The 16964-nt window shown below is 46.8% G+C and overlaps 1 protein-coding gene across 1 annotated transcript in view; it reads right to left on the minus strand.

Annotated features, from left to right (window-relative positions):
- Positions 1-16964, minus strand: part of SLC29A4 (solute carrier family 29 member 4) — a 122033-nt gene that overhangs the window by 33831 nt on the left and 71238 nt on the right. The window contains exon 8 of the mRNA XM_069985334.1: positions 8766-8889. Coding sequence (XP_069841435.1) covers positions 8766-8889 — 124 coding nt within the window. The remainder of the gene's footprint in view (positions 1-8765; positions 8890-16964) is intronic.

The following is a 16964-nucleotide window of genomic DNA, read 5'->3' on the forward strand; positions in this document are numbered from 1 at the left end:
AGCTGTATATGGGGATGTTACTGGGGGGGGAGCTGTATATGGGGATGTTACTTGGGGGGAGCTGTATATGGGGATGTTACTAGGGGGAAGCTGTATATGGGGATGTTACTTGGGGGGAGCTGTATATGGGGATGTTACTGGGGGGGGGAGCTGTATATGGGGATGTTACTAGGGGGGCTGTATATGGGGATGTTACTTGGGGGGGCTGTATATGGGGATGTTACTAGGGGGGCTGTATATTGGGGTGTTACTGGGGGGGTGTATATGGGGATGTTACTGGGGGGGGCTGTATATGGGGATGTTACAAGGGGGGAAGCAGTATATGGGGATGTTACAAGGGGGGAAGCTGTATATGCGGATGTTACAAGGGGGGAAGCTGTATATGGGCATGTTACAAGGTGGGGTGGCCCTGTATATGGGGATGTTACAAGGGGGGGGCTGTATATGAGGATGTTACAAAGGGGGGGGCTGTATATAAGGGATGTTACAAGGGGGGAGGGGGATTATATGGGGATGTTACAAAGGGAGGGTTATATGGGGATGTTACAAGGGGGGAGTTATATGGGCATGTTACAAGGGGGGAAGCTGTATATGGGGATGTTACAAGGGGGGAAGCTGTATATGGGCATGTTACAAGGTGGGGTGGCCCTGTATATGGGGATGTTACAAGGGGGGGGGGCTGTATATGAGGATGTTACAAAGGGGGGCTGTATATGGGGATGTTACAAGGGGGGAGGGGGATTATATGGGGATGTTACAAAGGGAGGGTTATATGGGGATGTTACAAGGGGGGGGTTATATGGGGATGTTACAAGGGGGATATTCCTTATGGGCATGTTACAAAGGAGGGGCCTATTGTTTATGGGGATGTTACAAAGTGGGAACTGCTAACTGCTTATATGGGGGCACAGAGGGAGCAAGGTTACTGTGTGAAACAATACAAATTTGTACATAGATGTGAATGATGCTGGAGCAAGGAGCCTAAAATAGTTTGTCCCGTAGATTTCTACATGGAGGAGTCATGGCCTGAGAAGTCTTCATGATAGCCAAGCAAGAAAAAGTGACCAACTTCAGCAAAAACGTCACTTGCAATTCATGCAGAGAAGAAGAGAAGACGCCTCCTGTGAGTCACTGAATGTAATTTCACTATATTCACTCCATTTATAATTATCCTTTTCAGTACCAGTTGAGGCTATGTTCACACTACGTAAAAGTACGGCCGTTGTTGCCATCAGCAACAAGAGCTGTACTTTGTGCAAAGTGCAAAGTAGCCTATTGATCTATGGGATCCCGGCCGGAGCGTATACACATCGTATATGCTCCGGCCGGAATCCTGTGCGGCCCCGCAAATAACTGACATTTCAGTTTTCTGCAGCTGCAATTCAGTAAATTGCGGCCGCAGAAAGACCTGTCAGTTCACACAATATGCTATGGGCGCATCAGAACCCTGCGGCCAAAAGATCATTCGGCTGGTACTGCAGTACCGGCCGGGATGATCCGTGCAGAGACCGGACGTTCCATGACCCGGCCGGGTCACAGAACGGCTGGTGTCTGTACGTTGTGTGAACATAGCCTGAAGTGTCACAGCGACAGCCGCAGCACCACCATGTATGTCAGTCAGAGCAGGAAGGGGTGGCGGCAGGAGGTGCTTCTGTGGCTCTGCTCCGCCTCTGTGACTCTGTGGCTGGTAATGAAAAGGAGGATTATAAAAGTTTACACTGGACTAAAGGTGCTGTCACTTATACTGTAGCTCCCCCACACCTTTGTACAGCTCTGTACCTGGTAGGGACCTCACAGGCTCCCTTTAAGGGCACATACATATCTAATCTATTGCAGATTTGATGCTGTTGAAACACATAAATATGCAACATCAAATCCACAGCAGATTATGTATATTATTTTTATGCTGTGGGGTTCACATATTTAAGGGAATAATGAGGAACATGGCGAATTAAAGCAGAATTGGCTACAGCATGTATAGTACACTGCTATGTGTAATATATCGGGGAGAATATAGTATGTGGGCTGCTGAGGTTTGAGTGTCAGGGCTGATTTTAATTCCCAGTCCGGCCCTGAGCTCCAGGCCCATATTTCGGCTATCCGCCAACAAATCCTCTCCATGCTAGACAAACGATATTTGTGTATGCGGGAGAAAGTTCATCGTGGCTATTACGAGCATGCAGACGAGCATGAGCATGCAGACGAGCATGCAGACGAACAAGAGCGGCTCCTGGCTGGCAAGATACCTGCATTCTAGGAAATCCTCCACTTACATGCTTTCCCTGAACTCTCCTTCTAAAGGCAAGTTACACATCACTTCCCAAATCCTGGAGGAGTTTTGCTCCTATTTTGAATCCTTGTATCATTTAAAAGTTCTCTGACCTTCCCCCACCACTCCTTCGGGATAAAATTCTAGCATACTTATGTATGAACAAACTTCCTACTATTCCTGAGGAGCGATAGGAGGCCCTGGAGGAGCCAATGAGCCAGGAGGAACTGAGTGTGGTGATTAAAGGCCTAAAAAATGGAAAGAGCCCAGGTCCCGATGGATTCACTGCACGGTTCTATAAGACCTTCGGTGGAATCCTCTCGACTCCTCTCTTGGAGTCCTTTAACTCCATCACTCAGGGTTCCCACTTCCCACTTAACCGCCCATATTTCGGTTATCTTGAAACCAGGGAAAGATAAGGAAACATGCGCTAATTATCGCCCTATATCCTTAATTAACATAGATATTAAAATGTACTCCAAAATTCTCGCCATGCAGCTGGGTCCCTTGCTTCCCTCCCTGGTCCATTATGATCAAGTTGGTTTTGTGCCCGGGCGGGAGGCCAGGGACAACACTCACATGACGTTCTCACCCATGGCTGCCGCAAGGCAACATAAGACCCCCACCTGTCTGCTTTCTATCGACGCCGAAAAGGCATATGACAGGATAGGTTGGGATTTTATGAAGCTGGCATTGGAGGAGATGGGTATGGGCCCTACTATGCTCCATTATATTCTTGCCCTATATAGGGGTGCTTTAGCTCAGGTACGCGTGAATGGGACCCTGTCTTCTCCCTTTGCAATATGTAACGGGACTAGACAGGGCTGCCCCCTATCGCCCCTACTTTACGTCTTGGTGATGGAGCATCTGGCGGTGGCTCTGAGACAGAACCCTTCCATCGCAGGTCTCACTTTTGGTAGCTTCACCTCCAAATTCTCATTATATGCAGACGACCTCCTTTTATATATTACCTCCCCCCGAACATGTCTTCCCGCTATACTTGCAGAATTCGAGGCCTTCGGCTCCCTAAGTAATTATAAAGTCAATACGCATAAATCCGAGATCTTAAATGTATCATTGCCCTTAGAGGATTTTCACTGGATAGCTAACCAATTTCCTTTTAAAGTCCAGTCCACCCAGCTATGGTACCTAGGGATCAATATTAGTAGCGACCTGAACGACGTGTTTGGGGCTAATTTTCCTGCGCTGCTACGCTCCATTGAAGGAGATCTGCAGTCATGGACTAATCTTACATTGTCATGGTTTGGCAAGATGGCGGCCCTAAAGATGGATATCTTACCTAAAGTACTTTATCTTATTCAGGCTCTCCCTTGCTCCGTTCCGGGATCCTTCCTGGCTAAATTTAGGACCCTGATTACGCGGTTCATGTGGTATCCTGGGGGCCCACGTATATGTTATAATGTACTAATCAGATCTAAGGAGTGCGGAGGTGTTGGTCTTCCGAATCTTAAACTATATTACGAAGCAGCCATCTGCACCCGTGTTCTGGACCTTTGTCATCACACGACCACCAAAAGGTGGGTGGCATTTGAATCTGCCTTATCTGGGGCTCGCCCCTCCGCCTTACCTTGGCTTCCTCCGTTAGACCGCCCCCCAGCTCCGACCATTCCTTACGTAACAAGAGTACTCGTCTGTTTGGGATGGTTTCTTCCCAAAGACAGGCCTCTCTTCTAGACCGGGCCCTCCGCCGGGTGCATGGCTCCTCCGGGGTCGCTTAGTTCACTTTAACTCACTTTCTCCCAAACATCAGATTTATAGAGACCTTTCACCCTTTGAACTATTATGCACACAATCCTCCCCCCCTTCCCATACAGTTTCCTCAGTCTACGGTTTGCTCAGAGGCCACGTGGAGGAAGCGGATGCCAGGCCCAGTTATATCTCACATTGGGAGCAAGATCTCAATAGAACTCTTTCAGAGGAGGAGCTCTCTAAAATCTTCCTGCTCACCCATAAAGCTTCATCGTCGGGCAAGATCCAAGAAAGGAATTATAAGATTCTGAGCAGGTGGTATAGGTGCCCAGATAGGATACATTCCATGTTCCCCTCTACCTCCTCCACTTGCTGGAGGTGTGGTGGGGCCACCGGCTCCTACCTTCATATTTGGTGGGACTGCCCCATAATTGCTCCCTTCTGGGCATCTGTCTTCCGTCTGTATAACGAGGTGAGCTCCTCCTCTGTCTCGCCAAGCCCCGAAGTGGCGCTCCTTTCCTTACTACCTGGCCCCTCGCACCTCTCCAAGAAGGGTCTTCTCCGGCACTTCATGGAAGCTGCTCGATTGGTCATTCCACGTTTGTGGAAACAATCTAGACCGCCCACTAAATTGGAATTCGTGGATGCACTGAATAGGGTCAGGAGAATGGAGGAGATGGTAGCAGACGATACGGACAAACCGGATCCATTTAAAGGTACGTGGTTGATCTGGGACATGTTCCGAGATACGGACGCCTTTCAGACTTGGCTCCGCTGATGGGCCTAGGTGCCCTTAAGATAGGTGCCATGGAGGCACTCCCTAGGTGGTCAACCCCTGTGTCAGTTTGCCCTTCCCTCCCCTTCCTGCCCCTTCCCCTCTCGTTTCCTTTCTCTCTGCTCTCTCTCCTTCTCTTTCTCTCTTACCCTTGGTTCAGGTTACCTACCAATTGCTATTAGCTCTTGATTCCAGATGACATTGATAATTGTTTGACTCTTACCGTTCTGATGCAACACCACCTCGGTGACTTGGAAACCGCTTGTCTGGTGCACTCTCCATCATGGACTGTCTTCCACTACTCACCAGACTCTCATCGTTTGTCCGGGATGAACTTTGGGGTCTCCCCCCACCGCGACATCTTATCTGCTTTTTGGACTCTCCATCCTCGTACTAGACCCCTGTATCTTGGCTCCCTGTCGCCTACATTATGTGTCATTGTACTGCTGTTGGTGAACTGTTATACATCTGGTTCTATAATAAAATTATTTAACCATAAATCCCTATTAAAAAGACTTAAGGCCCTATTCCACGGAACAATTATCGGCTGTATTCGCCCCATGGTATAGAAGGCAATGATGAGCCGACATTGTTCATGTGACTGGCGACAAATACTCGCATGGTTCCGATTAGATCTTCGGCGAAGCCCGGAGGTTCAGGGCCATGCCATGTGATCAGTCATGTGATCAGTGACATGGATGCAGCTCCGTGTGGTCCACGATCTGGATCGGGTGCTTGGCACTATACCATGAGACCGGCAACCCACTCATGTGACTACTCAGGTGATACGTCGCGTGACCCATTACGCTGGTCACCTGACACGCCACAATGACACTTCCGCCTTGCGATATGCAGCGTCCATGTGGTGAGCGGGGAGAGGAGACATGGAGTTGGTGAAACCGTATAGGAATTTATTATAATATTCAACACAATTTTCTCCCATACCGGTGCTTTGTGATTACCAAGCACTGATTACACAAACTGCCTCTTGGCTTATAAATAGCATATTGACCTCCATGCTCATTATCCCCTGAGGAAGTCTTCAGTAGGGATGATCCGAACCTGGTTCGGTTCGGGTTCGGACGAACCCGAACTCTCGTAAATGATTTCCGTTGTCTGCCCGCTCCGTGGAGAGGGTGGATACAGCGGGAGGACCACCTGGAAAACTGGGATACAGCCATAGCCATAGGCTGTATCCCAGTTTTCCAGACGGTCCTCCCGCTGTATCCACCCGCTGCACGAAGCGGGCAGACAGCGGGAATCTGATGCCGAGCGTTCGGGTTTATATGAACCGAACCTCGGCAAGTTCGGACCATCCCTAGTCTTGAGGACGGAACGCGTGGGAACTTTCTTCCACTTACCCCACTGAAAGCTGAGATAAAACCAGGTGGTTTATTTTCTTACATTGGTTACTTTAGCGAATTGGAAAACATATTTTCTCTTGGTTCAATTCATTGTTTTTTGCATTGTGTCATTCACTATTTGGGATATACAATATTTTCTTTATTTCATTGTTTGGTAGCACATAATTATGTTATATTGTGAGATTTCTTGCCATGGTCAGGGTCAACTTGTATAGTAGCTCTCAGAACCACCATTTTGGGTTAGGAGGGTATGTGGTTGCACACTGAACCTTACTTGGTTCTGTACATGTCATGTGTGCAATTTTAAATGTTTTTAATGTTTGTATCTAGCAGTTGTGTTTAATAAAATAGATTCTCTGTGATTTTCATATTTTGTGGTGTGTAGCCCTTTTGTTTCTAGCTTTTTCCATGTTTTGTTTCATGTCGGCTGATTGTTGCATCGTTTGTCTTTCAAACATGTTGAAAAGCAAATGACTCATACAGCAAATATCTGCTGCCGTCGCTCTGAGGAATAGCGGCGGCAGCGAGCGGGGAACGAGGAGCAAACGATCGCTGATAGCGCTCGTTTGCTCCTATCAGTCGGCCCGTGGAATAGGGCTTTAATTCAGCCACCCACACAACCAAAAATAACACTTGATATTGACAGATGTCACTAAAGACTAGTTCACCACATAAGAAAGCTGTCTATGTTTAATTCTTCTAAGTCAAAGGAAGGTTATGCCAGCTGGAGGTACAACCGTGCAGGAAGATCCGGGACTTTTAGTGGCGCTGACGGCATCAGATGGACATCACTCCTTTTAATGATGGGAGTAGTAGTACTTGATGTAAAATCAAAGCTTGATGTAAAATTAAAGTTTTATTGCAGGAATTACGTTTCAAGGCACAGCCTCTTCATCAGATTTGCATTGGTAAAGGGATTGAATTGTAAACACATCAATTCAGTGTAATTGAACTCACAACCCTGTGTACGGCAAGCTGGTACGATACCATTACTCCACAGAGCCATTCATAAATTCAGCCCTGCTCTACTACATGAAGTCCCTATCACACATTATGCCGACACTGTATTTTAATGCCGTTCTTTTTAACAACTCACATTATCATTACTATTACTTTTTTATCATGACACAGACTCTACTCAATGATGTTGTAATCTAATAATTTTATTATTTTTTACATTGGAATTCATGTTTTAAAGGGGTTGTCCGGCGATAAAAAATCATTCACAGAATAACACACATTACAAAGTTATACAACTTTGTAATGTATGTTATGTCTGTGAATGGCCCCCTTCCCCGTGTCCCACCACCCCCACCAGTGTACCCGGAAGTGTGGTGCGCTATACATTACCTGTCACGTGCCGACCACGGTCTCCGATCCTCAGCAGTGACGTCTTCTTCGGGAGTCCAGCGGATCTTCCCGAGTGCCGGCCGCCCTCTGCAGCGTCATCCGAAGCTCAGCCGCGATTGGCTGAGCATAACTGTGCTCAGCCAATCGCGGCTGAGCGGCTGATGACGCGGCCACGTCATCAGCTGCTCAGCCGCTATTGGCTGAGCACAGTTATGCTCAGCCAATCGCGGCTGAGCTTCGGATGACGCTGCAGAGGGCGGCCGGCACTCGGGAAGATCCGCTGGACTCCCGAAGAAGACGTCACTGCTGAGGATCGGAGACCGTGGACGACACGAGATGCGGTGAGTATAATGCACCACACTTCCGGGTCTAGCGTGGGTGGGGGGAAACACGGGGAAGGGGACCATTCACAGACATAACATACATTACAAAGTTGTATAACTTTGTAATGTGTGTTATTCTGTGAATAATTTTTTATCGTCGGACAACCCCTTTAAGTGTTTATGCAAATTACCTATGAGAGTGATTCCCGGGCAATTCAAACAGTGGTTTCCTGTTTTTTTACTGCATAAATGTCCAGAGTGTACATCCCTTTACCATGCGAATCTGATGAAGAGGTTGTGCCTTGAAATGCGTAATTCCTGCAATAAAACGTTAATTTTACATCAAGCTTTGATTTTACACCAAGGACTACTACTCCCATCATTAAAGGAGTGATGTCCATCTGATGCTGTCAGCGCCACTAAAAGTCCTGGATCTTCCTGCACGGTTGTACCTCCAGCTGGCATACCCTTCCTTTGATTCTACACCGGGATCTCCCGGCGCACGGACTGGCTGCAAGAGGCTCGTTATTTGATTATGCGATCAGCGGTGTCGGGCTCGTAGCATGACCACCCCAGGTGAGCGGCTCCAAAGCCACCATTTCTATTCGAATGTCCAGTTTGCAGTAACACACTATGTGCGCCCCCGATGTTTTTTAATCTCTCCAGTTTAATTCTACTAAGTGGAACAGTACACACAAATGCAAGATTAACTTACATATAGTATAAATCTTTTCTCACCTGACAATCACAATAAAGGCTGGTTTAAATACCATAGGGAAAAAAAAGCATCAGCATCAGTTCGGTTATTTAATTTCTGCAATCCAGATGGCAAACCAGAAGATGAACCATGCTAATTATTGACTGAAGAACCACCATTTTTATACCTTTTTAGATATAGGCATAGAAGACCTTCTATAAGAAATAGTGAGGCCATGATGAAAACATATTTACATTAGTATAAAACGAATTCTTACCTCTGAAATTTGGCCAGATGCTTTTAATTTTGTGCTCAGGAACATCAAACCTAATGTAGGTTCCTCTTGTTGTTACATCTGACTGCAGTTCCATGCTGTTTTCTGTTGCAGCACATCTATTATCCTTGAAAATATACCATAAAAAAAAAAACTCAAACTGTAGTTCAGAAATATTTTAAAATGCAGTTCAAGTAGCTTTGCTTTATGATACTGAGTGATCTGTGTCTACTCCCATTCATACCTGTGCCTTGCACAGGGCCGTTTCTAGGTAGTTTTGACTACAGGGCGAATCTTGCTAAAAGCGCCCCCCCCCCCCCCCCCTCTCAAGTGATGTCGGGGAGGGGGGGAGGGAGTTGTTGCTATGAAGAAGCAGTGTGTGTATTATGGCATTGAGCAGTGTTATTTAACCATTTTCAACTGAAACAAAAAAAAAGTCAGTGACTCACAGGTGACGTCTTCTTTGATCTGAGGCATCATTTTCCTTTCCCTCTCCATCTGGCCCAGGCCTCCATGATGATTTCTTGCAGCTACAATTCGTCTCTTCTGAACCTGCCAGACAAACATCTTAGGCTCCACACTTTTACAACAACTTCCCCTTTTTATGACGTCTGTGCTCTGCCCCATAGTAATAACCCCCCCTCCCGTGCTGTCCCTATAATAATAATATCCCCTGTGCTGTCTCTATAGAAATAATCTTCCCTGTGGTCTGCCCCATAGTAATAATCCCCCCCCTGTGCTGTTCTCATAGTAATAATCCCCCCTGTGCTCTGTCCCCATAGTAATAATCCCCCTGTGCTCTGTCTCCATAGTAATAATCCCCCTGTGCTGCCCTCATAGTAATAATCCCCACTGTGCTCTGTCCCCATAGTAATAACCCCCCTGTGCTTTGCCCAATAGTAAAAATCCCCCCCATGTTCTGCCCCATAGTAATAATCACACCTTCCATGTTCTGCCCCATAGGAATAATCCCCCTACAATGTTCTGCCCCATAGTAAACCCCCCATGTTTTGCCCATAGTATTAATTCCCCCTCCCATGTTCTGCCCCATAGTAACCCCCCATGTTCTGCCCCATAGTACTAATTCCCCCTCCCATGTTCTGCCCCATAGTAATAATCCCCCTCCCATGTTCTGCCATATAATAAATAATCCCCCCTCCCATGTTCTGCCATATAATAATAATCCTCCCTCTCATGTTCTGCCATATAATAATAATCCCCCTCCCATGTTTTGCTATATAATAATAATCTCCCCCCCTCCCCCCATGTTCTGCTCCTTAGTGATACCCTTCATTGCCGCAACACAACACAAAAAAAACAAACAAACATTATACTCACCTTCTTGCACACAGCGGGTCCCTCTTTCTCTCATCAGATCTTCTCTTCTGGCCTGCGCCTAGCGGCCGCATGATCTGCCTCCCCCGACCGCAGCTCCTGCCTCCCCACCCGCCGGCCACATTATCTGCCTCCCCCGCCCGACCGCAGCTCCTGCCTCTCCGCGCGCCGGCCGCATGATGTGCACAGATCGCCGGACTGCAGCTCCTCCCCGGCCCATCACCTGACAGCAGGCCGCTGCCCCCGAACACATCTCTATCCTCAAGTAGGCGAATGACGTCATATCACGGCGCCTGCTGGAGGATAGAGAAGATGTGTTCGGGGGTGGCGGCCTGTGTCAGGTGATGGGCCGGGGAGGAGCTGAAGTCCGGCAATCTGCGCAGATCATGCGGCCGGCGCGCGGGGCAGCAGGAGCTGCGGTCAGGCGGAGGAGGCTGATAATGTGGCCGGTGGAGGCAGGAGCTGCGGTCGGGCGTGGAGGCAGATAATGTAGCCGGTGGAAGGTCTGGCGGCTGGCGGGGGCGTGCGCAGCTAGGTGAGGTCTGGGAAGGTGCCACCAGCGCCCCCTAGCTGTCGGCGCCCCGTGTGGTCGCCCGGCCGGCCCGCCGCTAGAAACGGCCCTGGCCTTGCAGGACACTTATTTATTGCTTTTGTTTTTTACCAAGCAAATTAGAAATGAGATGCAGAAGAATAATTCATTACTGGATGCCTAGTCTGAATAATACTTGCAAAAAGTTTAATTACAATCCAATATTATTTAGTTGTCCTAAAAAAAATTCCCTGCCACAATAAATCTAAAAAAAAATAAATAGTTGGCATGTTTACACATAGGCTTGATTAACCCCTTAACGACCGCGGGCGTAAGTGTACGCCCCCAAAACCCGTGCCTTAACCCTTTGAGGACCAGGCCCAAAATGACCCAGTGGACCGCGCAAATTTTGATCTTAGTGTTTCCGTTTTCCCCTCCTCCCCTTCTAAGAGCTCCAGCACTCTCAGTTTTTTATCTACAGGCCATGTAAGTGCTTGTTTTTTACAGGAATAGTTGTACTTTGTAATGGCGTCATTCATTTTACCATAACATGTATGATGGAATTCCAAATATATTATTTATGAAGATATAAATTGGTGAAATCGCAAAAAAGAATGCAATATGGTAACGTTTGGGGGGTTCCTGTGTCTACGTAATATACTATATGGTAAAAGCGACATGATACCATTACTCTATAGGTCAGTCCGAACACAACCATATGCAGGTTTACGCAGATTCTCTAATGTTATATATTTTTTTTAAATGAAATCCTTTTTTTTGGCAATTAATTATAAATAAAATGGGACTATTGAGACGCTTATAACTGTTTTATTTTTTCACCTACGGGGCTGTATGGGGTGTAATTTTTTCCGCCATGATCTCTAGTTTTTATTAATACCATATTTGTGAAGATCGGACGTTTTGATCACTTTTTATTAATTTTTTTATAGATATAATGTAACATAAAATCGGTAATCCGCACACTTTTTTCCCTCTTTTCGTGTACGCCATTTACCGTTCGCAATGACGCTTGTTATATTTTAATAGATCGGACAATTACGCACGCTACGGTATATTATATGTTTATCTATTTATTTATTTTTATATGTTTTATTTATATAATGGGAAAGGGGGGTGATTTAGACTTTTATTGGGGGAGGGGTTTTGGGGTAGTGTGTTAGTGATTTTAACTTTTTTTTTTTTACACATTTGAAGTCCCTTTGGGGGACTTTTACATTCACTACTTGGATTTTTACACTGATGAATGCTATGCCATAGGCATAGCATTGATCAGTGTTATCGGCGCTCTGCTCATTGAGCCTGCCTGTGCAGGCTCAGTGTAGCAGATCGCCGATCGGACCGCACGGAGGCAGGTGAGAGACCTCCGGCGGCCCGTTTTACCGATCGGGACCCTCGCAGTCACACTGCGGGGGTCCCGATCGGTAAGTGACAGGGGACTCCCCCGTCACTTACACTTAAACGCCGCGGTCGCGCCGCGATCGCGGCGTTTAAGGAGTTAATGACTCGCGGCAGCGCGATCGCTGCAGCGTGTCATTACCGGTGGGGTCCCGGCTGCTGATTGCAGCCGGCCCCCACCTGCTATGAAGCGCGCTCCGCTCCGGAGCACGCTTCATAGCGGGAGAAACACCCAGGGCGTACAGTTACGCCCTAGGTCGTCTGGGGACAGACTTCCATGGCGTAACTATACGCCCTGGGTCGTCTAAGGGTTAAAGAGTAACTGTCATGGTTTTTTTATTGCAGAAATCAGTAGTTTAAGCGATTTTAAGAAACTCTGTAATAGGTTTCATCAGCCAAAAAAGCCTCCTTCTGTACTCAAGAAGCAATCTCCCAGCCTCCTCCCCTGACTTCTTATCTGTGCATTATCAGGCAAACACGTCTTCATTACAGAGAAGCCAGTGAAGACGGGTTCTGCTCTCTCCATTGTAAGCCTATGGAGGGGGGAGGGGCTGAGGGAGATGAGGGAGCAGGAAGAGGTGACATGAAGGTCAGCTGTTTGTAGACTCTCTGGGCACCTAAAATGCTAAATTCAGGTGTCAGAAAGGTCAGTGCTTATCTATGAACTTACTGAGAGAAGATTGCAGGGTGTTGTGCTTTGCAGGACTGCTCCGTGCTCAGTCACTCCTAACAGCCCCTCCCCTGAGGGGGGGAGGCTGGGAGATTGCTTTTTCAGTACAGAAGGAAACTCTTTTAGTACATAAAACCTATTACAGAGTTTCTTAAAATCGCTTGTACTGTTGATATTTAATGTTTTCAGAAAAATGACCCTGAAATGACAGTTACGCTTTAACGCAAACGGGCGTACATTTACGCCCGCGGTTTCCCCGATTGCTGCGTGTACACAAGCAACGATCGGGAAAGATGGCCTGCTATAATGTATAGCAGGCCATCCCTGCTTGTCGGCACGGGGGGTGATTAACCCCTCCCGTGCTGACGATCGCAGCTACTGGCTGATCAATTCAGATCAGCCAATGGCGGCGATCTGCAGCTTTCCGGGTCATCGGTGACCCGATGGCCCGGAAAGCAATGGCGGTCGGTGCTGTCCGAGAACGGCACCGACCGCTATTACTGTTAAAAGTAATGGTGGCCACGGTGCCACGTCCTGATCACGGCGATATAAGTACCCCATGAAAGGGTTAAATACCTGCTTTGGACACCTCAGCTAGGTAGCTGAGGTGTCCATAGCAGGTATTGACCCATATTCACCTGATCCAGCACCCCGATCGCATCTTCCGGGTTCCAATCGCGTCCTCGTCTTCGTCTTTTTCCGGCGGTCCCCATCAGCAATCATCGGCTCCAGAGTCGTCAAACTTCGGCTTTTTCCGGAATTTGCGTTCTACTGCCCCCTCGCCGCTGATAAGTGTATATAATACACATATCAGTAGCTATAGGGTTGAAGAAAGTGTTTTTTTTTATTTATTTATTTATTTATTTATTTTTTTTTTCCGCACCCTATCGCCGCTGAGTGCTGATCAGCATCGCACGTAAGTGCGCCGCTGATCAGCAACTCCTCCTTTTTGGCGTAGGGTGTTTTTTTCCTATATTCTACAGCCACGGTCTGCTGATTTTTTTTATACTTAATGTTAAAAAAAACATGTAAAAAACACAATTACACTACACGGAATAAAGTTTTACACTACACCACTACACATTTACATACCCCGTATACCAATCTCTGTATAACGATGGCCCCCAGGGTGTTTTCGGCGTCGGATGCATTTGCTATTATTGCCTCCGACACCGAAACAGCCAGTGGGGATTAATGGGGGGATCCTTCTTTCCTCCATTCATCCTCATCCTCCAATGACGTATCTGGGGGTAGCGTAGCGTACGCTGCCCCCCAGACACGTCTTTTCCGCAAGTACCATCCCAATAAGAGATGACGGTATGGCGTGAAATTCTCCAAACTCTGTGAGAGTACCTCAGGGTACACTAACAGATTTAGGGTACGTGAACACTGCGGAATGGCGAAAGATAACCCTTTGTGCATTCCGCAGCTGGCACCCACCGGCGGACTGATGCAGGCGTGTGTCTCCACCCGTGTCATAGACTCCGTTCTATGCACGGGCGGATTCCATCGTCCGTCCAAAAAAAAAGAATGAACACATTGAACGAAGAGCGGAATCCGCCCGTGCATAGAATAGGAGTCTATGACACGGACGGAGACGCGTGCCCGCATCAGTCCGCCGGTGGGTGCCAGCTGCGGAATGCACAAAGGGTTATCCTTCGCCATTCCGCAGTGTGCACGTACCCTTAGAGTGTATGTAGGAAGGTACACCCAAATCCAGCCCCCAGATGCCTCCCCCCCCATCCTCGGAGTTAGTGGGAAAATCGTTCGGGAACTGATCTTCCCACTGCTGGATAAAGGTTACCACCTGTATGGGGATAACTTTTATACTAGCACCCCCTCTTCCGGTCCATCGCTGCCCGAGCTACAGTAGCTTGCGGCACGATCCAAAAATATCAGAGGCAGTAATAGAGCCCTGATATTTAGCAGCCATGGAGCGTACCCAGCGCTTCTGGATATGAGGGACCCCGTATCGCACCAGGGCAACATTTTCCAGGTGATGTTCCCCACACTGGAAAACAGGAGACACAAAAAAAAAAACCACAATGTGTAGAGCAATTTCCCTATAGTACGGAATTACCCCACATGTGGACATAAAGCGCCATGCGGGTGCAGGGTAAGCCTCCAAAGGGAAGGAGCGCCATTTGGTTTTTTGAGGCTGGATTTGGCTGGAATGGATTTCGAGGGGCCATGTTGCATTTAAAAGGCCCCTGTGTTGCCATGACAGTTGAAACCCCCACAAGTGACCCCATTATGGAAACTACACCCCTCAGGGAATGTAACAAGGGGTGTACTGAGCATATGAACCCCACTGGTGACGGGCACAAATGTGGAACAATGTGGCGTGAAAATGAAATATTACATTTTTTACACTATAATGTTGGTCTAGCCTTAAATTTTTCATTTTCACAAGGGGTTAAAAGAGAAAAAAACACACAAAATGTGTAGGGCAATTTCCCCCAAGTCCGTAAATACCCCACATGTGGACATAAAGTGCCATGTGGGCGCAGGGCAAGCCTCCGAAGGGAAGGAGCGCCATTTGGATTTTGGAGGTTGGATTTGGCTAGAATGGATGATGAACGCCATGTCGCATTTACAGAGCCCTTGTGCTGCCAAGACAGTGAAAACCCCCCACAAGTGACCCCATTCTGGAAACTACAGCCCTTAAGGAATCTAACAAGGGGTGCAAGGATATGGACCCCTTGATGACGGGCACATTTGTGCCGTGAAAGTGAAAAAATGAAAATTTTCACTTTCACGTCACATTTTTCCACATTTGTGCCAGTCACCAGTTGGGTCCATATGCTCACTGCACCCCTTGTTAGATTCCTTCAGGGGTGTAGTTTCCAGAATGGGGTCACTTGTGGGGGGTTTCTGGTGTTTTGGCATCACGAGGGCTCTATAAATGCGGCCCTTGAAATCCATTCCAATGAAATCCAGCTTCCAAAAGCCAATTGGCACTCCTTCCCTTTGGAGGCTCGTCCTGCACCCGCTTGGCACTTTATGTTCACATGTGGGGTATTTCTGTACCTTTTTTCCTTTTATCCCTTTGTGAAAATCATTCACAATCATTAACAATCAAGGAATATTGTTAGGAAAATCTGTGAAGCACCTGTGGGGTCCACATGCTCACCGCACCCCTTGTTACATTCCTTAAGGGGTGTAGTTTTCTGAATGGTGTCCCTTTAGTGGTGTTTTTAAGGTTTTGGCACCCCAGAGCCTCTGCCAACCTGAAGTGGTACAGTCAGAAATGACCAAATATAACGGAGCCATTGAAATGCACTAGGCGCTCCTTTATATCTGAGGCTTGTGGTTGCGTCAAATAGCGCAATAGGGCCACATATGGGGTATTTTTGTAAACTGCAGAAACGGGGCAATCAATATTAGAGTGCATGTCTTTGGTAATAAGTTTATAATTATGAAAAATATTGGATTACAATAAAATCTTTGCACAGAAAATTACAATTTTCAAATTTCTTACACAATTGGCTTTTATTTCTGTTACTCCCCTAAAGGGTTAAAAAACTTTCTGGATGTGCTTTTGCAGAGATTTGGGGGTGCAGTTTCTGAAATGGGGTGCTTTGTGGGGCTAACATACAGGACCCTCAAATACACTTTAAACCTGAACAGGTCCCTAAAAATATCTGATTTTGAAATTTTACTGAAAATTTGGAAAATTGCTGCTAATGTTTTACGCTTTCTATTGTCTAAAAAAAAATGAAATATAGTTTAATAAATGCTGCCAACATAAAGTAGACATGTTGCTAAAGCTATTTAATATATAATTTATGTGGCATAACCATTTTCTGTATAAGCAGAAAATCATAAAGATTCGTTATAAGTATCGACTACAATTTACAAGAAATGTGAAGTACAATATGTCACGAGAAAACAATCTCAGAATCAGCCGGTTAGGTAAAAGCATCCCGAAGTTATTAATGAATAAAGTGACACAGGTCATATTCATAAAATTTGCTCCGGTCCTTAAGGCCATTTCAGGCCCGGTCTTTAAGGGGTTAAAAAATCCCACCACAGTTTGTTTCCAAACTGTGTTTCCATGGTTACAGACTACATGTTACCTGTAGTCTGATTGTACCTTTATACTCTCTTTTCATCTTTTCTCTATTTGTGATGTACCAAATGTATGCTAGAAAGAAATAAGGTTTAAAGCGACTCTGTACCCACAATCTGACCCCCCAAACTGCTTGTACCGGATAGCTGCTTTTAATCCAAGATCTGTCCTGCGGTCCGT

The sequence above is a fragment of the Dendropsophus ebraccatus genome, chromosome 9 (genome assembly GCF_027789765.1).
Source record: "Dendropsophus ebraccatus isolate aDenEbr1 chromosome 9, aDenEbr1.pat, whole genome shotgun sequence".
Classification (NCBI taxonomy): Eukaryota; Metazoa; Chordata; class Amphibia; order Anura; family Hylidae; genus Dendropsophus; species Dendropsophus ebraccatus.